This window comes from Micromys minutus, assembly GCF_963924665.1.
Source record: "Micromys minutus genome assembly, chromosome: 25".
Taxonomy (NCBI): domain Eukaryota; kingdom Metazoa; phylum Chordata; class Mammalia; order Rodentia; family Muridae; genus Micromys; species Micromys minutus.
This window is the reverse complement of record NC_137960.1, coordinates 38,559,671-38,583,312: the sequence shown is the minus strand read 5'-3', so window position 1 is coordinate 38,583,312 and position 23,642 is coordinate 38,559,671. Positions and strand designations below refer to the sequence as shown.

At 44.1% G+C, this 23,642-nt stretch overlaps 1 protein-coding gene across 1 annotated transcript in view; it reads left to right on the top strand.

Annotated features, from left to right (window-relative positions):
* The first annotated feature begins 14,476 nt into the window (after window positions 1-14,476).
* The window catches only part of SNX3 (sorting nexin 3), a 28,186-nt gene continuing 19,020 nt past the window's right edge, over window positions 14,477-23,642 (top strand). The window contains exon 1 of the mRNA XM_080938378.1: window positions 14,477-14,849. Within this exon, the coding sequence (XP_080794504.1) occupies window positions 14,688-14,849 (162 nt within the window). The 5' untranslated portion in view covers window positions 14,477-14,687. The remainder of the gene's footprint in view (window positions 14,850-23,642) is intronic.

The following is a 23,642-nucleotide window of genomic DNA, read 5'->3' as shown; positions in this document are numbered from 1 at the left end:
GTTTTTCTCTTTCCACACATGGGCTCTGGACATTAGCACCTGTAACCACGGAGCCATCTCACCAGCCCTGTGGTGTGGCTTTGAATTGATTTCAGCAACTGGATATTCAGCGGGGGTGGTACACATTTATAATCACAAACACTTGAATGAGGGCCCGTGGAGAGCAGCTTGGTTCCTGGTTGAGCTAAGGCTAGAGACCCCAGAATCCTGAAGGAACCGTAGGCATTTTGCCTGATTCTCAGGAAACCAGGCCCCTGTCACTAGCCACAGCTCTCCATAGATTTGTGGTCATCAGTAACATAAGGGCAACACCCCAAACCCCTCCACAGGCCATAGGCTCAAGACAGATCTCCATTTTAATGAGGAGCCTAAAGGCCTGGAGGCTTAGACAATAAGCTTTTCTTCCCAGACACTCCTCCCTGCAAAAGGTATTTAACCTCAGGTCCACCCTGAGAAGTGGGGCACCGTTTTACTCATCCACTTTCAGCCATGACAATAAATGCCCTGAAACCATGGACTGCCTCTTTTCATCGGGATCTGCAATGGAAAGCCATTCTAATCTCTCGTAGAAGGTCTCTTTGAACTCCCAGCCTCCACCACCACCAGGCCAAGACCAAGGCCACCATAGTCAAGCCGAGGACTCCCCTCAGGGTCCAGCCTCCCCTTTCCCCTCTGTCTCAGGCTAGATCCAGCCAGCGGGCTCCTCTCTATTCTCAGCTCTTCTGTAGCATCCAGTGGTACCTGGGTGTCTGACAGCCTGAGAACCAGATGACCCCGACCTCTTTGCAGACCTACGGACCCCAGAGCTAGCTCCGGCTGCCCTACACCTCAGACTGCACTTCCTTATCCCCAGAGCCTGTCTCCCCAAGCAGCTGAGCCCTGTGGCAGAGTCGACGCAGGACCCCACTAACCCTACACTTTAAGGGCTAAGGCTAGAAGGTAGCCAGGGCTATACTGTAAGAGGATTCTGTCTCTTCCTGCTGCTGTCCTAAGTTACCAAACAAAGCAGAGAGGAAAGATTCCTTTGGACTCACGTTTTTTTTCAGAAGTTTCTGTTTATCATAGCAGAGAAAGCAAGGTGACTGGCTCTCTCAATTGTGGATAGGTCATGTGACCTTGCTGTTCACATGACTGTAGATTAAGAAGAATAATTAAGGGCAGAGCCTAGAGGCAAGTAGGAACCAGACCTTACCCTTGAAAGGCCTGCCCCAGGGATCTAATAGCCAGGAACCACATCGGGTCCCACAGATCCCAAGACTTCTAACTGCTTCGGAACATGCTACTGCTCCCTGACCATCTAACCATTATAGTTGTGATGGTGTTTGTATCTGATGAATGTGCCCAGGTAGTAAGAACTGAGTGTCTTTCTATATAGCCCACTCATCCTGAGGAACTGAGGCTGGCCCAAAATGCCCCCAATCCTTGTGGTTCATCATGAAACTATGTGAACCCACTGTACTCCCTGCTGTAGGTGACTACACTCCGAATTAGCAGGGAGTTGGCCTGGACTTCAAAGGAGTCGGCTGGGTTCGGTTTGGTTTTGCAAATGGATACCTGAGATGATTTAAATAAGATTTCAATCCGGTAAGTTTTGTTTGTCCAACTTCACTGACAACGGAAAAGTTCTCAAGTGAGACCCAGGATGATAGACGGATGTGGTGGATAGTATCTTATAGTTTCCAAAGCTGAGTATCTTCCGCCAGAACCAAGACTGGAGAAAACGGAGAGACCAGATCAGGAAAGTGCCGTGCGACCACTAATGTCTACACACACCAATGTAAGGGCTCAATTTTCCCAGCATGCATCTCACTTACCACAAGCGGTCCTCATCAGTCTCAAGGGGAAAGCTGAGCACCCACAGACCCGGGCTGCCAGTACCAGGCTCACCCCGCAGGAATGCAGGCTGTAAATTACCAGCTTCACTTTCTTTTCAGACAAATCAACCCAGCTGGATTTGGAGCTGTTCTTCTTGGAAATAATGCAAAGTCCCTTCTAACATCAAATCCCCCGTGTGCTCTCACACGCCAATCCTGTCGCTTACCGAAGTCGAGCCGGCGATTAGGTTTGTAGGTTGCTGTGTAAGTAAGATGTGTAACGTGGCCACACGGCAGATTCCCATGTGCCTTCTTAATAGCAAAGCACCGAAATTTATTTCTGTGGTAAGCTTGTGGGTGGCAAAGAGAAAGGAAGTAAGAGAGATATAATTTCATGTTTGCTGTCCAACAATTTTTCAAAAATATATATTTAATTCTGTTTATAAGTAGTGCTTTTCAGCATTTAATTTGATACTTTACTAGCAGGTAAATTATCTTTTAATGTAATTACTTTTATGTAATAATTATGATCTTGAAAGTCTGCAAAGTGATTAAAGGCCACTTTCTAAGGAACAGATTTCTGGATTTAAATTGCGCAGTTTTTCTGCTTGTGCTTTTAGCTTTAGACCTGGCTTATTATTATTATCATCATCGTCATTATTATTACTATTATTAAATGCTTACAAGATGGCATGTGATAGCATCAGACCTTTGTAAACATGTAGAATTTTTAAAGGTCTAGAATGATTTTAGCCACAGATTTGAGAAGCTGACCCAGTAAGTCCCTCTCCCATCTCTCAGACTGTGGGTTTTGACTCACACTAGTGTATTCTACACATCAGCACCTGGGCCCAGTTAGCAAAGATTTCAGTACAAATCACTGCGAATTGAATAGACATCTCTAAGAAGCATTACAATTGTTGCAATATTTTTAGAAACTGAAACTAGGAAATAAACAACTTCAGTAAAAGTGATTTAAATAACAAATAACGTGTCTTTATAAACAGCTTATCTCCTTGAGAACAAAGAATAAACAAGGAGACAAGAGTTTTTTTTTTTTTTTCTTTTTCCCATTCCACTATTAAAGCAGATCACAATATGAATGGGTGAAATGTCATGAATAATTGGAGAAAATCACAGAGTAATCTTCCACAAAAACATCTGATTTATTTAAATTGTCACTGTTTGTCTTATTAGAACCTTTATTTAACCTTGTTACCCACAATGCAGTATTCAAGTTGGTTTATCAAAAAAAAAAAAAAAAAAAAAAAAAACTTTGAAACTAAGCACATTTAGAAATCTTTGGCTCCCTTAAATGAAAACTCTGGTGATATAAACCTTTATGGACACTACTGGGTTTAGGGTCTTACTGACTTTGCATTCAATTGATATGCTGATGAACTTAAAAACATGGTAAATAAATGAAGGTATTCAAACATTCCATCAGATTTAAGCTTGGTGGTTAAGCATCCCTCTAGGATTCAGTCAGGCATGGTCTTTCTCCTAGGACCCCACCAGACTCCACCAAGGTCACTCGTAATCCTGGCAGTCCAGGTTCATGACTTCTCACCATCGTATTCTTTGTACAAAAGCCCACTACCTGGTTGACTCATGAGTTGGACACTTCCCCAAATGCCTCCAAAGTAAGAACTCCTTTGGTGCTCAGTGAAGTAGTCCTTTACCATCCCTGTTTTTGTTAGTTGTATGTGATCATGCTTTGTGTGTGTGTGTGTGTGTGTGTGTGTGTGTGCATGTCTGCATGCGGAGGCCAGAGTCAACACTGGGTGTCCTTTTTCTTTTTCTGTAATGTATGTGTGCTTTGCCTTTATGTATATAGGTGTACCCTGTGCATGTGTAGGGCCAAAGGAGTGGGCCACACATCCTGGAACTGAAGTTGACAGTGAGTTGTAGGCTGCCATATGAAAACCAACCCCAGATCCTCCGAAAGAGCAGTCAGTGCTCTTAACTGCTGAGTCATCTCTCCAGACCCCCTCCTTTTATTACATGTATGTAAGTGCATGTATATATGCACACACACGGAAGCTCAAGGACAAAGGAGACAGTTCTCTTCTTCCCACCATATTTGTTCCAGGATTCAACTCAGCAGCCTTTACCTGCTGAGCTACCTCTTTGGTCCTAGGTATTTTCTTCAATCAATTTCCACCTTACTTTTTGAGGCCAAGTTTCTCATTGAACCTGGAATTCATGATTTAGCCACATTGCCTGTCTAATAAGTGTCAGAGCCTCCAGTTTGCTCTGGCAGGTCTGTCATGTCATGTGAATGCTGAGGATTAAACAGTCATCCTGTTTATCCAGCAAGCACTTTGATGACTGAGCCATTATCAGGGCCCCCATTCATTCATTCATTCATGAGTCAAGGTTTTGCTATGTGGTCATGGCTGGCCTCGAACTTAGAACTGTAATACAAGCTGGCCTCATATTCACAGCATTCTTCCTAGCACAGCCTCCTAAATGCTAGGATTACAGGTTCGAGGCAGCAGGCCCTGCTGGGGTTATATCTTATATATGTGAAGAAATGTAAACTCACCCTGACATGGGGTTTGTCTTAGTCAGGGTTTGTATTCAGCTTACACTTTCACATTGCTGTTCATCACCAGAGGAAGTCAGGACTGGAACCCAAGCAGGTCAGGAAGCAGGAGCTGATACAGAGGCCATGGAGGGATGCCACTTACTGGCTTGCTTCTCCTGGCTTGCTCAGCCTGCTTTCTTATAGAACCCAGGTCTACCAGCCCAGGGATGGCACCACCCACAACGCCCCCCCCCCATCACTAGTTGAGAAAATACCTTACAGCTGGATTTCATGGAGGCATTTTCTCAGCTGAGGCTCCTTTCTCTGTGATAACTCCAGCTTGTGTCAAGTAGACACAAAACCAGCCAGTACAGAGTTATATACCTGTTATTCAACCCTTCAGAGGCTAAGACAAGAGCATCACACACTGGAGACCAGCCTAGGCCATGTGGCAAGTGCCAGACTAGGTTGAGCAGTATACCAAGACTGTTGAAAGGAGGGGAAGGGGTTAAGAAGGGAGAGAGGGAGTTGGGGAGAAAGAGTAAGGCAGGAAAGAAGGAGGATGGCAGGGATAATTTTCCTTCAGGTTACTGCCATAGAATTGTATCTGCTTAGAGCCTTGCCTCCATCTTAGGCAGAAATTTCAGCCGTGATAAATTTATAATACAAAAGCCCAAAAGACTAGAATTGTTCTATTTAAGTCATGCTAGGGCTATGCACAACAGACTGGAGTTTACAGCAGGAGCAAGGCAGGGCGGGGTCTGAGCATCCTTAAGTCAGCTGAGCAGGGTGAGAGCAGGGAGAAGAGCAAAAGCAAGGACTCAGGTCCCCATTCCAAGCAACAGAGAGCAGAAAACGGAGGAAAATACTGGAATTCTCTTTAGGGGAAATAGATGAGGATGATTTTTAAAAGAATCTAATTGGTACAACAAACAAATCATGTATAGGTAGGTGCCTGCGTGAATGTGTGAATGCCCACTGTTCCCCCATCCCCTTGCGTTTGTGTGTCTTTGGTGGCAGGGTCAGAGTCCTTTTCCTCCTTGGGTCTTGTGGACCCTAGGATGGAACTAAGATAAGCACCTTTACCCGCTGAACCGCATCACTGTCCCCTGCGTGGTCAATCATATAGTGATATGTTCACATCCCAGTTGAGGTAACAAGAGACTGGGGGCAGTGGAGAGCTCAGGGGGCCACACTTTGGCCCTTGGGAGGTACCTACCAAACCCAATACACAGGTTCTAGATAAACTCCTGTTTATCTAGGGGCTCCCAAGACATCTGCAGCTTCCTTTGCAATACGCCTTGGAGTCTATTTCCCTAAGGCTAAGACAGGGACAGCAATTTAAACTTTGCTTTTGTAGATGAGCCTTGTACACGCTAGGCAAGCTCTCTACAGACAAGCCACATTCTCAGCTTAAAGATTTATTTTGACTTTATTATTACTGTGGTCACTGTGTATGACGTAAGTATGACAGAGGGGAGTGTGTGCAAGCACGTAGGATCAGAGGACTCTCCTCCTCCACTTCTGAGGTGGTGTCAATGCCTGTACCCTCTGTGCCATCTCTCCCTAAAGGTCTTGACTGACTTTCTTCTTCATTAGAGAACTGGCAGTATTCCGTTTCCCAGAACAGGATAAATGTTCCAAAGGGCTGAAAAGAAAAGCTCAGTTTTATGGACAGAAAAGAACAAGCAAACAAACAGACAGAAAATAGATTAGTCACTGCAAAATTACTTCCTCACATAGCAGGGACGGGAGACAGAGCCAGAAGAAAAAGACTGCTGCTGATCTGGGATGGCTTCTTTTCTTGAAGGAGCACAGTAGAGAGCCTGCCATTATTGATGCTGGAGATGGCTCAGCAGATACAAGCTCTCACTGCATAAACACAAGGACCCGAGTTCAAATCCCAGCTCCCTGTAACAAGTGAGGCACAGTCCTGGGTGTACCTGTAGCTGGACCTAGCGTTGCTTTTCTTCCTCCGCTTCCATCCCCAGAGAGGGTTTCTCTGTGTAGTCCTGGCTGTTCTGAAACTCACTCTGAAGACCAGACTGGCCTCAAACTCAGAGATCTGCTGGTCTCTGCCTTCAGAGTGTTGGGATTAAAAGTGAGTACCACCACTCAGCTTTTTTTTTAACTGTTTGTTTATTTATTTATTTATTACTTTTTTTTAAGACTGGTTTATTTTTTCCCTAAGATGGATTTTTTTTTCCTCCCAGTGAGATGATTCTCTTTTGAGATGCCTACACCAATATCGCAGGTTTATCTACAACTTTAGCATTTTTTTTCTGTTAACTCTAGTCCACAGAAACAGAACTCTTTACAAAAACAACTCAAAGAAGAAAAAAAAATGACAGAGGTCTCCTGTGCTAGTCCAGGCTGGCCTTGAACTTGCAGTATGCTTGTCCCAGCTTCCCAAGTGCTAGGATTATAAGTCCATCCCACCTTTACCCTAGATCCTCAGCAAGTCAGATAAGCTGATTCAGTTGAGTTTGGTTGCCATGGTACTTTAGGATGATTGACTCTGTCACTAGCCTGTTCTTCTGTGGCCTGATGCATACATTTAGTCTTGCAGCTTTCGTTGCTCTTTATTTGGTTTGGTGGATTTCGTTTTTATTATGTTCACTTACTTATGGGAGTGTGTGTGCCTGGTTCTTGTATGAAGTCAGAGGACAGCTTGGAGGACTTGGTTCTTTCCACCCTGCATGTTGGTTATCAGGCTTAGAGGCAAGTGAGCACCTTTATCTTCTGCGCCATGTCCGTTGGTCTGGTTTGTTTTTGTTTTGTTTTGAGACCATCTCATGTAACCCATGCTGACACCAAGTCCTAGATTACTGTGAGCCACCAAGCCAGCCTCCTGTGATGATTTGGTTCTTTTCTTTTCTTTTTGGCAGGGTCTCTCTACATAGCCCTAGCTATCTTGGAACTCACTATGAAGAGCAAGCTAGCCTCAAACTCACAAAAATCATTTTCCTTTGCCTCCCAAGTGTTGGGCTTAAAAGTGTGCACCAACTACACTCTCAATGGTTTATCCCTATCTTTGAAATGTATCTCCCCAAGGAACACCCAAATTATAGGCAATTTACCAGTCAGTTATCAGTTCCAGGGCTAGGAAACAGTAAGCATTCAAACATGAACAAGACTCTAGGTTCAGTCCTTAGCACAAAAAAAAAAAAAAAAAAACAAAACAAAACAAATAAACAAACAAACAAATAAATCCGTAACATTTTCATGTTTCAGTTTCACTATTTTTGAACCCCTTCCCCCGACTGTGCTGTGTGACTTTTTTCGTTGTTTTGTAACAGGTCCTCCGTAGTCCAGAATGGCCTAGAACCCACTATGTACTGGCCTTGAGCTGCTGAACCTCTTGCTTCCTCCTCCCAGTTGCTGGGATTATGGTGTCCTTGTTTTGTCCCTATGACCAGTTGTGGCCATCTCCCGTCCTCTTGTCTGGCTCCCATCCATCCACTCGAGCCTTATACAACCTGCTTAATACATGCTTGTTTTAAAAAACAGCCAAAGGGATCCAAAAGTCCTGGAGAAACCGTCTCTCTTGCTGTTCGTGTTCTGAGACAGGTCTCTCACTGTAAAGCTCTGGTGAAGAGGACATTTCTACTCGGCCACAAGATTACAAAATGCCACTGACCCTAGAATGGGACTCTCTCACACCTCACCAATTAACCAAACATTTCTGCCCTTGCTTTTCTTTTTTTAAGGCAGGGATTTACTAGGCAGGTCTAGGCTGGCCTCAAGCTCATGACCCTCCAGCTGCAGCCTCCTGAGACCTGAGATCATTGGCATGTGCTCCCTACCCCACACCCAAAGGTTGTTTTAAGCAGATAAAACCTCTCAGGTGATCTGTTGGAGCCATTCTTACAAAAAAGAGACCTTTACCCTTTTCTCGCTCAGGTGGCTAATCTTTCTTAAGTGGGATTTCCTAAGAGTTGCATTCCTCCTGGAAAGGAAAGTTCAGGCCCTTATCTCCTGGAGCTCTGGGAATGATTAAGTAGCTGGGGGAGGGGAGCAGGTCAGAGAAAACCGTGAGTCTGCTCTGTAATCTCACTGTTCTTCAGTGGTATCCCCTCTCACACTACTGGGAGCCTCTCCCAGTGAACAATCAGCATAGAGGCCCCACTGAGCTCTTAGGAGCTTATCTGGGACCAGCTAGTGGAGGAACAAAGATCCTGGCTAGAGAGGAAAGGTCCCTCTCCACCCAGTATGCAACTTCAGGAAGGATGGTAGCAATGCAGGCGGAAGGGGACATTTGACAGATCATCCAGATCAGCCTGGGTGATTAATGAAGTGCCAGATGCCACAGCCACATCACCCTCACATCCTTGAGCTGTTCTCTTGCTAGCCCTCCTCATCTTGACCTTCCATGTTCGTCCTCAATAAAGCATTGCTAAGCCAGTCTAGAAAGAATGCTCAGAGATGCCAGATCAGTTGATGTCTAAACCCTTGGGTTTGATAATGGCAAGAATCTTCTTAGTTCTGCTTAGCAAGAATCTTGGCATCATGGTAGTTCTTCTCGGTAGTTTTCCATGCACTGACACCCTTACTCTGGTTCCCTGACAGAAATTCCCACTTGTCTTTGCTATATTTTAGTCTGACCACACCCTGACATTCCTATTGCAAGAGTAATTGCTGGAGGTTTTGTTGTTGATTGATGTTGGTGATGGTGCTAGAGGTGGTGTTGTTGTTTTGGTTGTTGTTCTTGGCAGTGGTAGTGATGGCGGTGGTGGTGGTGGGTTTTTAGTCCCTCTTGTCATTTTTTACAATTCAGATGCTATAGAAGACAGGGCACAAACACACACCTTTAATCCAAGCATTCAGGAGGCAGAGGCAGAGGCAGAAAGACCTCTGTGAGTTTCAGACCGGCAAGGTTTACAGAGTGAAATCCTGTCTCAATAAATAAATAATAGATAGATGATAGATAGATAGATAGATAGAGAACTGAGTATTAAACATCATCATTATCATGACCAAAACGTAAACTGAGAGAGTAATTTGTTATTTACAAAAAAAGTATCCTTTAAGAAAGCAGCCGCCAGGGTCTAGAGAGATGGCTCAGTGGTTAAGGACACTTGCTGTTGTTACAAAGGACCCAGGTTCAATTCTGAGCACTCACATGGTGGTTCAAAATAGTGTGTAACTTTAGCTCTAACAATCTCTTCTGGTGTACAGGGCACTCCAATACAAGGCTCACACACACAAGAGGTATATAGCTTTTAAAGAAAGAAAGAAGAAAACGGACCATCGATTTAAGACAGGCAAAAACTCTGTATAGGTCACGCATAGCAAAAGGAAATATAAAGAGTTGATAAATTGTAAAAAAAAAAAAAGTGTTCAGTCATTTAAAATAAGGAAAATTCAGGGCTGGAGAGATGGCTCAGTGATTAAGAGCTTTTCCAGAGGTCCTGAGTTCAATTCTCAGCAACCACATGGAGGCTCACAACCATTTGTAATGGAAGTAGATGTCCTCTTCTGCTGTGTCTGAAGAGGGCTAAAGTGCATTCATATTAATAAATATATGTTAAACAAATAACAAAATAAGAAAAATTCAAATCAGGATACCATTTAAATGAGTAAAGATTTTAAAAAAAAAGATAATACACAGTGTTTGTGAAGCTTCAGACAAATGTACTCCATGTATTGTATAGTGTGAAAGATGGTTCATCAGTTCAGAGCACTTGTCCTTTCAGAGGACCAGGATTGGGTTCCCAATACCATAACTGTAGTTCAAGGAGATCCAATGCCGTCCATCTCTGACCCCTTCAGGAACCAAGTACACACAGTGCACATGGGTTTAGACAAAACACTCTTACACATAACATAAATAAATTCAACCTTTTTTAAAAAAGAATTATTTAATGTATATGACTACACTGTAGCTGTCTTCAGACACATCAGAAGAGGGCATCAGATCTCATTACAGATGGTTGTGAGCCACCATGTGGTTGCTGGGATTTGAACTCAGGACCTCTAGAAGAGCAGTCAGTGCTCTTAACCACTGAGCCATCTCTCCAACCTCATACTTTGCCATAATAGAAAGCACAGTTCTTATCGTATCTACAATACCATAGTAAGAAGAAAAAAAAAAAACCTACCCAAATTCTCAAAAGACTCACATGGCCTAATATGGCCTCAACAGTCTGAGAAGTTCTGGGAGAAACTTGGGCTGTAAATAGGGATGTGCTGGGCTCCATAATTTCCTTTTCCTTTTCGATTTTTAATTTTAGTATTGTTAGCATATGTGAGATGTGTATGTAGGTGGACATGTGCCAGGGCAGGGGTGTGGAGGTCAGAGGACAACTCTGTGGAGTTGGGTCTCTCCTACCTTTCCTTGGGTTCTGGGGCTGGAGCTTGGGTCATCCAGGTTTGCAGAAGGAGCACTGGTCTGTTTTGAGATGGGTCTTAGTAGTTTGGACTGGCTTCTAACTCCTTACATGGCCGAACATGACCTTGAACTCCCCATCCTTCTGCCTCTAATTCCCAAGTGCTGGGATTCCAGCTCTGTGCCTTCATGCCCAGTTGTGTTTGTTTTAAACTTCTCTGTGTGTATAAAGTGAGGTGACCCTTTAGGAGTGAGGAAACACTGACCTATGTAAGAGGGTAAAATAAGAGATTTCTCGGGTGTACTGACATCTCGGATGAAGTTGGGAACCAAGAATAGCCAAGGTGCTATTCAGTAAGGGATTTTCCTCAGCGCAGCTGAGCAGCCTGGAGACAGATCAGGGTGTGAGCTTTAAAGAGCTTTGCACTGGTAAATGATCTAGGAGAGACTGGGCTGATCTTTGCCACCCTAAGTCTTCTTAGGTGTGCTGTGATTCCAGATCCTGACTCTTTGGATGCCCAATTACTTGCTTTTGTTTCCCTCTGAGATTTCTGGGTTTGGGGAAGTGACCTAACCAAGTAAGAAAGACACTCATAAAGCAGACCCTTAACTGACATTTAAGATGACAACATTAAGGTGAAAATTATAAATTGGGTGTAGGTGGTATAGGCCTTGGCCAGTTGCATTTATTTGATTGAAATATTCGGGCACAGGCTTTATGCTTATTATCTATTTAACTTCCCTTCTTCAGAGGCTGTGTGAATTACTGATAAGCACAGGCATTCCTCTTTTGAAAGAGTCTCACTGTGTAGCTCTGACTGGCCTGGACTGTGCTATACGTAGACCAGGCTGGCCTTGAGCTCACAGAGACCCACCGGTATCTGCCCCCAAGTGTTGAAGTTAAAGGCACGAGTGAAATAAGCCAATTCAAGCCAGATTAGATCATATTAAAGACAGGTTTAGTAGGAAGCTGTTCTCGGGAGATCGCTGGCCCCAAGGACCTAGGCCAGGAAAGTCGCCATGGGGAAAGGAGAGGAGGGAGGGAAGGGAAAGAGAAAGAAAGAAAGGGCATTCAGAGAGAGAAGAAAAGAGAGCAAGAGAGTAAAATGTCTGGATTATATAGGGAGGAGCCTCTTAGGGAAGGGCAGATCCATACTGGGCTGGAAAGTTCAAGGTTGGGAGGAGGGTATGCCAGATAGGGACTGAGGGATGCTGGGAGAACCTGGAGGCCAGGTCCGCTTTGTTATGTAAGCTATGCAGCTCAATTCCTCGTCCTGAAACCAAACATTTACTTGACTGGGTTTGGAAACACTAAGGACATAGACTTTACATGTGGGAGGGTGTTTCCCAAGAGGTTAGACTGACGGAGGAAGACCCACTCTCAATGTGAGCAGCACCATCCCATGGATTAGGGGCCAGGGCTGAATGGAAACTGAAAAAGGAATGCCAACATACACTGCTGTCGGCTTCCTGGTCTTTCCAACAGTGAGGAGTCCCGGCTGTGTGCCCGCGCCCTCCTCCCATCAATTCTGCCAAGATAAATCCTTTTCCCCTTAATTTATTCCAACTGGGCATCTTGTCACAGCAAAAATAAATGAATAAATAATAAAAAATAAATTAGAGTAACTAATAAATAATACAGTTGTTTCTCACATTAAGATAGACACTCTTGGGGTTCTAAGTTCTACAACTTTTCAATCCCGCCCCCCCCTCTCTCCCTCTCTCTTTTTGAGACAGGGTCTTGATTTGAATCTCAAACTGGTCTCCAATGAAGTCTCCTGCTTCAGTCTTCTGACTGCTAGGATGATGGGCATGTGTCTCCAAACCCAGCACTTATTATTTCTAGACAAGGTCTCAGGTGTCCAAGCTGGCTTTGAACTCCTGATCCTCCTTAAGCCACTGAGAGCTAGGACTGTAGCCATTTGCCTTCACAGCCATCTAACGTGGTGCCGGGATCAACCCACAGTCCCACGGCACGATAGGCAGGCATTCTACCAACTACACTGTGTTTCAGACCACATCTTTCATTTATTAATTTAAATCTTGAACTCGTTTTTTGAGAAAAAGTCTCCTGCAAACCTCTAAATGTGGTATGTTCCCCAGGATATCCTTGAAGTCCAGGTGCTTGCTTTCCCATGAAGTCTTGAGATTTGGTTATTAAGGTCATTGTTATGAATAGGATTCATTGTTTTCTCTGTGTTTGTTTCCTTTAATTTTTTTTCCCATTGCCAATATAACTAGGCATTTGTCTAGACAAAACAAAAGTACTGTTACTTTCATCTAGCCATGTTGTCTCTTTAATTCTAGATTATTTAATTCTCTCTCCCCCTACCGAGTGTGTGTGTAATATGGTGTGTTTGTGTGTGTGATGCCTATGTGTGTGTGGTGCACACAAGCATGCAGAAGCCAACACCCATGTCCTCTTCTATTACCCTTAGTTATTTCTCTGAGGTATGATCTCTCCAGAGCCTGGGGCTCATTGTTTTGTAGTTCTCTACCCCACCCCACCCCAGGCTGAGAACCTTCAAACCTCAGTGATTCCCCACCCCATCCCCACAGTACTGTTAAAAAAGTGCTGGTACTGGCGAGCCTTGTTGCTTGAACGCTGGGGTCCAAGCTCTGGTCCTCGTGCTCAAACAACCAGCACTGCTAATCAGTGAACCATAGCTCCAACTCTTTTCAGAGCTGTATTCTCCTGTACTCTGGAAAGAAACTGCTAACTCTGGAGCTTGCTAGCGTTATGACTGTGCTACCACGCGGTTCCGTAGGCTGGCCTGAAGGGTCTCTAAAGAACATACGAGAATCATGGCTTTGTTCAGGTATCATGGATACCTGATGCACACTGGCTCCTGGTATCCTGGTTCTCAGCACACCTCTGCCTTCCTGTCTCTATTTCCCCTTCCAGAGTCGTTCTGTGGTCCTTTCTCCCATTTTACATAAATTTTATCTAAGTTGCATTCCAAGTGTAATTTGGAATTTACCACTTAAAAGCAAAACAAACTTACTAGGATTTGTGGGGAACAAGAATGGCAACTTACCCAGACAGGGTTCCCGGCTTTCATCTGGTCCACATTTTTGTTTCAGTGTTTGAAACAAAATGGCAGTTTGACTTTGTAGGTGTAACATTTTCACTTCTTATTTTACTGCTGTGTATCAGTGCATACAAAGGTGACCTTGAAACTTCTGATCCTCTCAGCCCTCCCTACCTTCTGGGTACTGGCATTACATTATGCCAGAATTTATGTTTCTTGAGATTGAAACCAGGACTTAATGAATCCTAGGCAATCAATCTACCAACTGAGCTACATCATCAGCTCCCTTGGTTTTGTGAGATAAGGTCTCATGTAGCCCAGGCTGGCCTCGAAGTCTTGATTTTCTGTTCTCCATTCCCCAAAGGTCAGGATTACAGGTGTGCACTGATTCATTTGAGACGTTTATTAAAGATTTCTAGAAATGAATTTCTAGAGATCACAGCTGTCTTACAGTATAGGCAGTTTTGTCTTCTTCCTGATGTCCTAACCACTGCCTTCAATGCACCAGGACAGCTAAAATCGTTTCCGGGGTCCCTCCAAGCGGAGAAGTTGGGTCAAGAAAACCGGAACACTTCCCTCCCGCTCCCTCCCAAGCGCCCGCTACTGCGCCTGCGCGACGCGCGGCGGCGCGCTCGCCTAAGGCATTGTGGTTGCTGTAGTCTCCCCATATCCTAGGCGCCCACAGTCCCGTGACGCCGCCACGCCTCAGCCCCACCCCGCAGTGTCCCTCCGGGGCCGCCGCGGGGCCTGTGAACCGAGCGCGGCGTTCAGGCCAGTCAGCTGTTTCTCCTTGGGTAAAGGGCGGAAGCCCGAGCGGCCTAGGGCGGAGCTTCGCGTAGAGCGAACGCCCACCCGTCCTACGTGCTCGTTCGCCTCTGTTCGCTGCGCGCGAGCCGGGAGTCCCCGCGGCGGGCGGCGGCGGCGGCGTTGGCGGAAGGCGGCGGCGGTAGAGAGGAGCCCGCGGCTGCCGCGGCGATAGCGAAATGGCGGAGACCGTAGCGGACACCCGGCGGCTCATCACCAAGCCGCAGAACCTGAATGACGCCTACGGGCCGCCCAGCAACTTCCTCGAGATCGACGTGAGCAACCCGCAGACCGTGGGGGTCGGCCGGGGCCGCTTTACCACCTACGAGATCAGGGTCAAGGTGAGGCGTCCGCCCCTCTCCCGCAACCCTCGGTTCGGGGCCGCTGTCCCCTGCGGGACCCCGGCGCGGGGCCCTGAGATGTCAGCGGCCGGCCAGGCCAGACGCCCCTGCAGGGCAGCTTGTCTGCGGGCGGAGGCGTGAGCCCGGGGCTCGCTCGCTCTCTCGGTGGACGGTTCGTAGGAGGACCAGCCCGCTGGCTCTGGTAGAAGGTGCTGGAAGATGAGGGCGTGGGTTGAGCTCTGCTTGCCTCTCCAGCAGCTGATCTGGGCTTGACATTTGAGTTGAAGAGGTAGATCTTTCGAGAACACCATTCTCCGCAAAGGGATCTAGGTGTGACTGAAGGAAAAGGGGGGGGGGGAGTGTAAAGTTGAAGCTTCTCTCCCTCCCTCTCTCTTTTTTTCCTGGACGCTTACCAAGACGTAGCCAAGCCAAGCTTAGCTGCTCTTTCTAGGCCTTTCTCGGGCTACAGTAAGAGTAACCTGGGTCGTACGCTTCTCTGAGCAGAACTTGATGGGAGTTCACGGGAGCGTGTCAGATTTTTGTGGTGGGGCCGAACCAAGCGTTAGCAGTGATGAGAAATGGTTGACCTTAGCATGTTTGGCTGTCCTCCTGCTGAAGGCCTAGGTGTGTGGAATGTCGTCTACCTCAGTATCTAAAGTAGCAACTGCCTGGGAACGGGGAACCTTAATCTTGCTCTCTTAAGCGTTAGCTTTTTCACTTCCACAGAGTGAAGGAATAGGCTGAAGTAGAAACGTACACTTAGAATTTCATAACTAGTGGGTTTCTTGGCAGTAATTAATTTGAGGGATACTAAATGAGAGTGCTGCTTTGTTTTACTCTATATCAGGATTAAAGGGCTTTTTTATCCAGCATTTGGGAAAAGTTATTAAATTAGTTCATTGCTAAAAGTTAAATATTAAAATGTAACCATAAGATAATTTTGGCCATGGGAGGAATTCATAAGAAGCTGTGACCACTGTTAATGTTAGCGTTTCTGTGAAGAAATTTCTTATTAAAGTAAGCACTTTCTGTGTGGTAAACACAATTTGCCATCCTAGTCATTTTTAAGTTGTATGGTTCGGGAGTGCTGTATATATTTAGCTTGTGAAACTTACACACTTTTAAAGAGTGGTTCTTGAGTGGTCAGTGATCTGGAAAAAAGCTAATCATAAAACTTTTCTTTCTTTTGAGACAGAATCGGAAATGTAGGCTCCTGGCTGGTCTTAAACTTGCTATGTAGACCAAGCTGGCCACAACTGCTGGAATTAAAACTTGTGTGTCTCCTTGCCTGTTGGATCATCGAACTTATAAGATATTAAGCTTAATGGCCTGGTCATTGAAGCTCCTTTTTGAACCGTATAGATGGGTAAAGCATGAGCCAAATTAGTATTCTGTTTTCCAAAGCCTGCAAAGTTCAGGCTCCAGTACACTAGAGCCTTACCCAAGCCTGTTTTAAAGGGGGACAATTTTAGGAGCTAGAGAGAGGCGACTCAGTGGTTAAGCACACTTGGCAGCTTTTGCAGAGGATTTGGGCTGAGTTCCCAGCACCCACCTCAGATGACTCACACCACCTCTAACTGCAGGTACAGAGGACCCAGTGCCCTCTTCTGGTCCCTCTGAGCACTTTCAGACACATGGTACACAGACAGACATACTTTTTTTTTAACCAAAACATTTTTTAAGAGGTGATTTTTTTTTCTTTTTACCTTTGGGGATGATTTTTGTCTTTAATATATGGCCTGTGACAAAAAAGAACTTCCTCTTTGGCCTTTATTCACCAGAATTTTTTTCCCTGTGTTGGCATGAAACTTGGTATTCATTCCTGTTTCTGAACTTCCATAGCTAGTGCTTCCTGTCATGGTTGAGTTGGATCCGCCCCCACTTCCTCCACTTAACAACCTAGTGCTTATCTTGCTGAGTACATTGTTAAAGGATCTGAGTAGATGACTCTCTTTCCTAAAATACAGATCTTATTACCAAAGAGTATGACATTTGGATATAATTATTGATGGCCTGTCTATGTTCATAGAAAATAGTGATTAGCGAGATAATTAAATAAATGGTATACTTCCTCTGCCTTATTTTTTATTATGAGGCAGTTGGTTATATGTGAACAATTTACAGTCTGAAATACTGGTACCCAACAATAAAACATAATTGAGAATTTTACATGCTTAGAAAATGCTGGAGTTTTTCTTAGTATTTAATGTATTGACTGAAAACCCAGGATACCATGTAGTAAGACATTAGGCTTTATTTAGGCAGCTGTGATTTTTGAGAGTGATTTTGATCTTGTATTAAGGTAGAGTGAGGCATATGCCTTTAACCCTAGTACTTGAGCGGCAGAGGCAGGCAGATCTCTGAGTTCGATGCCAGCCTGGTCTATGTAGTTCCAGGATAGGAGGGGACAGGTAGAGTGACGGTGAGGTGGATGCATTCTGTTTCAACCTGTTGATATTCTCTAGTTTCCACTGCTTGCCTTTTGCCATTGTATTTATCATGTAGGAGGCCATTTTATTTTCCAGAGTCTGGGCCCTTAAACTAACTATCTTACAGTTATACTCTAATCCTAGCCTTGAGAAAGATGTTGAGTTTTACAGGGACTGATTGATTGAAATTGCTCCAATTCACAGGGTAATTTCATCTAGATGGTGGCACTTTAGAGTACAAGTTTCCCGATCTCCATTTATCTCCTCTCTGAGAACAGTGTTTAAGACTATTAGGATCACTTGATTAGTATCTCGCGGCTTCTGAAAATAATTGGACAGTGTTAATGTTTTTTTAAATTGTCATAATGGGTAGGTACAGCAGAGAGCACTGTAAATGATTAAAGGTCTGGGAAAGCTATGGTCCAGATTATTTGGCATACTAAAGAGAAGGCTGGAAAGGAAATTCAGGCACTGCTTGAAGTTTGTTAATAGTTTGGGGATTTTTCAATTATTTAAAGTCTACTATTGTATCTGGAGACAATCGAGATTCTTTCTTGAGGTTTGAGCTAAAAAATAAGTACCATTTCCTGGCAGGACGGGGTACCAAAAATTAAAATTCTTTTTCTTTCCATGAAGAAAATCCTTGGTAGTCACACCTACCTCCTCGGACTGGATAATGTAATGACTGGCACCCAATAGTCATGGAAGTCTGGCCCTTTCTAAATATAAATGTCTTCTAAATGAAAGTTAACTTGCAGTTGACTTACTAAAATGATTACCTTATTGTCAGAAAGACTATTTGACATGAACGTCTACCTTCTTTGAGGCACTTCTTTGAGGCAAGTCAGATACAAAAAGCAGCCATCTTGTTTAGTACCTAACCAAATAGCCATTTGAAATTTGCATTAAAGTTTAAAGCTTAATATAAGCATTGATGAATAAAAGTTTTAACATGGAGGTAGTTGGTAGAAGTAGCAGGATGGCTGGGTATCCAGCATGCCTTTCCCCAGCTCTAGGGTTTTCTTTGGGTTTAGTCCTCTGATACTAAATTCGGAAATCATGAAAGTATTTTATTAAAGGGTCAAAATTGTATGTATATGTATGTATGTATGTATATGTATCCATATTGTGATTTCTGAGGCAGCACTGCCCTCCAACTCACTCTAGCTTTTCATTCCTGATCCTTCAGAAGTGCTATATCACACACCTACATCACCATGCCTGGCCAAAATAGTGGTTCAAAAAATCCTTTTTTTTTTCCCCTAAAGACAGGATCTTATTTAGCCTTGGCTAGCCTTGTACTCAAAGGCCACTTCCCACTATCTCCAAGGGACTGGGGTTAAAGGCATGTGCCACTATGCCCAACTGAAAACCAGGTATTTAAAAAATACACTTATTTTATCTGTATGAATGTCTGTGCTCCATTCATGCTGGGTGCCTTCAAGGGTGAGATGAGAAGATGTTCGGTCTCTTGGAGCTGGAGTTAAGGTGTTTGTAAAGCATTGTGTGGGTTTTGGGAATTTAACCCAGATTCTCTGCAAAAACTGCACGTACTTTCAACTCCTAAGCCCAAATCAAGTCATCTTGATGCCAGAGGGTAGTTGTCCAATCTTCAGAGTCAGTCAGTCAGCCATGGATTTGGGGTGTTACTATTTTTTATTTATTTTTCGAGACAGGGTCTTTCTATATAGTCTTATCTGACCTTGAACTCACAGAGTTCCTCCTGCCTCTGTCTCCTGAGTGCCAGGAATAAAGAGGTGTACTACCATGCCCAGCTGAAATGTTGAAATTGACTTTTGAAGATTTTTTTTTAAGATTTACTTATTTATTATATATAAATACACTGTAGCTGTTTCAGATACATCAGAAGAAGACATTAGCTCTCATTACAGATGGCTGTGAGCCACCAGGTGGTTGCTGGGATTTGAACTCAGGACCTCTGAAAGAGCAGTCAGTGCTTTTAATCACTGAGCCATTTCTCCAGTCTGAAGATTTCTTTATTTTTTTAATTACTTTTTATGTGTGTGAATGTTCTGCCTGTATGTGATGTGTACCTAGTGGTGCCACAGAGGCCAGAAGAGACCAGTGGATCTAGAACTAGAGTTGTGGGTGGCTGTGGGAGCTGCTGTGTGGGTGCTGGGAACTGATATTGGGTCTGCTACAAGAGTGGCAAGTGTTCTTACTCATTGAACCATCTCTTCAGTCCTGTGATTGGTTTTTCTGGATCTTCATCAAGTGGAGTCACTCACTGATGGCAGAAGAGTATGTTCTAACTTAACACCAGCCTTAAGAGAATGCCATAAAGGCAGTGGCAGTTAGAAAGGAGCCTTATTGTTTTATGTTGGATAATTAGAAACTCAGATCTATATCCAGCTTAAAGAGTCAGAAACAAAGGCAAAAAGCTTAGCTTCTTTCCTCCCCAAAAGAAGTAGTCTGTTTAATGCACAAGAGCTGCTGTGATTATAAACTAAGTATTTGGTACAGACTGCAATTATTTTTATTTAAAAAGTACACTAAACTTGTTATATCTATACCCTAATTTTGGTGTATTCAGATGTTTTAACCCTTGGGAAGGACATTCCAATGTTGGCAAGCTTGAAATGTAGAAGTTGACATCAGCAGGTAAGGTGTGCCTAAAAACCAGCTGAGAAGATGAAGAGGTAACCAGAATGTTGGCCTAACACTGTGAAGGGGAGAGATTACTCCCTTGATAGCAGTTATATGGGAAGTACATGAACAGTCAGACCACGCCAGGGCAAGTGCACTCTACTCGGAGCTCTGTGTGCTTCCTCCTCTTCAGCAGCCTCATCTGCTCTCATGACTTATCCCATAGACTCGGATTTAATGTTCTCTTTGTAGAGATGTTGCTGATCCTGCCTCACTAGACTAGCTTTACATCCTGTGTGCCTTAGTTGCCCTATGTTTGTGGCTTTCTGTGGTTTCTATATCATACACTGCTCAGCACATAGTGGACACCTAGACTCGTTCTGATTTGGGACATAACTTGCTGAAGGTCATAACTCTTAGTGGTGAAGCTGGGATTTAAATCTATCTTTTTCTGATAGAGTGTATACCTGCTCTACCACCCTCACATATCCACGTCCTGTGGAGAGCTTTTGAGCCCCATTAAAGATACTCTTAACTAGATAGATAAGGTTTGGGCAGTGGTAGTTTAACAAGCATCCCAGCAAAGGCACCTTGGACACCTCATTAGGAATTTTCTTAGTGTGCTGTGTTGTCTCCCTGAGGAATACACAGTAGGGAAGACTGAGAAAAAGACAGCTACACTTGTTAGTAGCCTTGATGGGACTAAAGGGTTTTGAAATAGTTGTGATAAATACAAATATGGCAGAGCCTATGATGAAAGCCATGGATAATTTTCAAAGTTAGAAAATGTGTTTTGAAGGAGAGGCAGTTTAATAGGTTAAAAAATGTCAGTTTCTACAGCTTGGTATTTGAAAAGGAGAGACCTAGACTATATTCACCTAAGCCAAGTGGTTTTACCTCTAGGCATATTTATTCTATAACATGAAAGTAAGCCAGAAATCAAGAAAAGACAAATACATGTTTAAGAAAAAATTCTTAGAATTGAGTAGTTTCTGGGGGCCAGTTCCTTATTGAATGCTTAAAAGACTGAGTTGAATAAGACATGGTAGCTCCTGCAGTCCTAGCACTGGGGACTAGGACCAGAAGGAGGACTGATAGATAGGAGCTTGAGACCAGCTTGGGCTACACAAGGAACTCCAGGCAAGCCTGGGCTTGCTCAGTGACTCTCAGAAAATAAAACTACACCATCCTAAAATAGGACTGGATTTTTCTGATCAGTTCTTGTTTTTCACAACCAGCCAATAAATGAACATTTATAAATTCTATTGTGTGACAGATAACTGTATTGGTTGTGTGCTTGACTAAAAGATGAGGAGCCCTGGGGCTGGGCATATTGGCACACATTTTTATTCCAGCATAGTGACCTGGGTTAGCCCTCCAGCATCTATGTAAAAAGCTAGTTATTATAGCAGTGGGAAGTGAAGATGGAGGAACCCTAGAGCTTGAAGCCAACCAGTTCAGCCTAATCTGAGAGGCCTAGTTTCTGGTGAGAAACTCCTGTCCCCAATGTGGATGGATCCTGAGGAACAGTGCACAGGATTGACCTCTGGCTTCCACATGCACCTGGATACATACTCACACTCTGTATCTGTGTGTGTGTTGGGGGGTTGGTTGAAGGTGGGGAGAGGGGAGTAGGTAAGCTCAATTCCAGCTTGGTGCACACTTGGTGAGAATGCATGATATGTGATAAGAACCCCATTCCGGCCAGGAGTATGGGTGCAGAAGATGGGCCAGTAGAGGGAGCGCCTATGTTTTCTGTATTTGCCTGCCAGCATATAGATAGACCTGCCTGCATCGTGTAATCCTGATAGTGGTTTCTGACTACTTGATTCTCTAGGACTCCTTGTTACTACTGTCAGACCGAAACGTTTCTCTACCTTCTTTTGTCTCCTTTTCCTCTCGTTGAACCCTTTCTGTTTTTCTTTCCTTTAAAGAACCCTCCTGTCTGCCTCATCACATACACTCTTGTTTCCTTCTCTATTCTCTAGACCTGTTCCTTTCTGCCCATAGTCCCTTTTTCACTTTCATGACTCCCCACATGCATACACGAGTAAGCTTTCACTTGTTATGTGAGAAAATGTAGTATCTGTCTTTATCAGGCCAGCATTACATAATTTTAATTTTCCTGCAGTGTCACAGTTTCAATCTTTACAACTGAATACAGTTCCATTTCATGTAAGTAGTAGGTTTTCCTTATCCATTCACTGTCACTGGGCACCAGGGCTGGTTCTACACACCAGCAGTCAAGCATATACAGCAGTGATACAGCAGTGAACAAGGACATACAACTGCTTCTCCTTTGCTGACAGAGTCCTTAGAGCTAAGGCGTGCTATAACTGGATCATGTAATTGATGACCTTTCATACTGCTGTCTGTCCATGTTCTAACGAACACCCACACAGCTCTTACCAATGATAGCTGTTCTGACTGGGGTGAGATAAAGTTTTTTTTGAGGTTGTTTTGGGTATGTGAGGGTTTGGTACACACACCCATGGTTTACCTGTGGGTCTCAGAAGATAATTTACTAGAGTCTGTTCACTTCAACATTTGGGTCCTGGGGTTGCGGTGAGGTTGTCAAGTGCTTTACCAGCTGAGCCATCTCCCTGGCCCTGAGAGAGAGCACTTTAAATTTGCATTCTCCTGATGGCCAAGGATGTTGAATGCTTCTATTCCCTCTAAATGTTTGGTGGTGTCTCTGTTGCTTACATGACTGTTAGCCAAATGACCAACATGTTTGACATTTTATATTGTCACTTGCTACACAGGCATAAGGACCCAAGTTCTGTTCCACCACCTACCAAAAAGCTCGGTGTGGTGGCCAGTGTCTGGACCCCAACCCTGAGAGGCAGAGACTGGCAATACCCACTGGGCTCACTGGGCATTGACTGAAATGACAAGCTCTAGATTCAGTGAGAAAACCCTGTGTTAAATAAGGTTAGAAAACTGCCTGAGGGGCTGGGGAGAGATGGTTAAAAGCACTGGCTGCTCTAACACAGGACCTGGGTTTGAGTGTCAGCACCCATGTACTGGCTCACATCTATCTATAGTTCCAGTTCCCATGGATCTGATGTTCTCTTCTGGTCTCCCAAGGTACCAGGCACACAGTGGTGTACAGAAAGACAGACATAGAAGACAGTCACACACATAAGATAATGTTTAAGATTTAAGTGATTGAAGAGCACATCCTAATGTCAACCCGTGGCTTTCAGGCTTGGCCACACAACAAGCACAGTTTGTGCATGCATATACACTTGGAGTGCACACATACCAGAGAGAAAAGGTTGATATCCATCTTGATAGTAAGTAAATGCTTATAAAAAGAAAATGTGAAAAATTTCCCAAAGACAAGTCACTTAGGCCGAGTGAGCTAGGCACAGAAGCACATGTCTGCAATACTGACTATTCTGAAGGCTGTGGGACCGGGACAGTCAAGCAACAGACAGACATCCCCATCTAAAAACAAATAGGAAAGACAAGGAAAATGAAAGAACTATATGTTAAAACATTTGTTTACTGGGGTTGGGATGGTATTCATGTATATGTACCTAAATACCACAGGTCAGCATGAAGTACTGATAGGCTTTGTCCCTATTTTTTGAGGCAGGGTCCTGAAGCTCATAGCTTGGTTAGATTGGCTGGTCAGCAAGTCCCTGAGATCCTCCTGTCTCAACCTTTGGGTGCTGGGACTATAGGGACATACCACACTATCCTTTTCTGGGTATCCAAACTCCGTTTCTTGTGTTTGTGTGACCCTCTG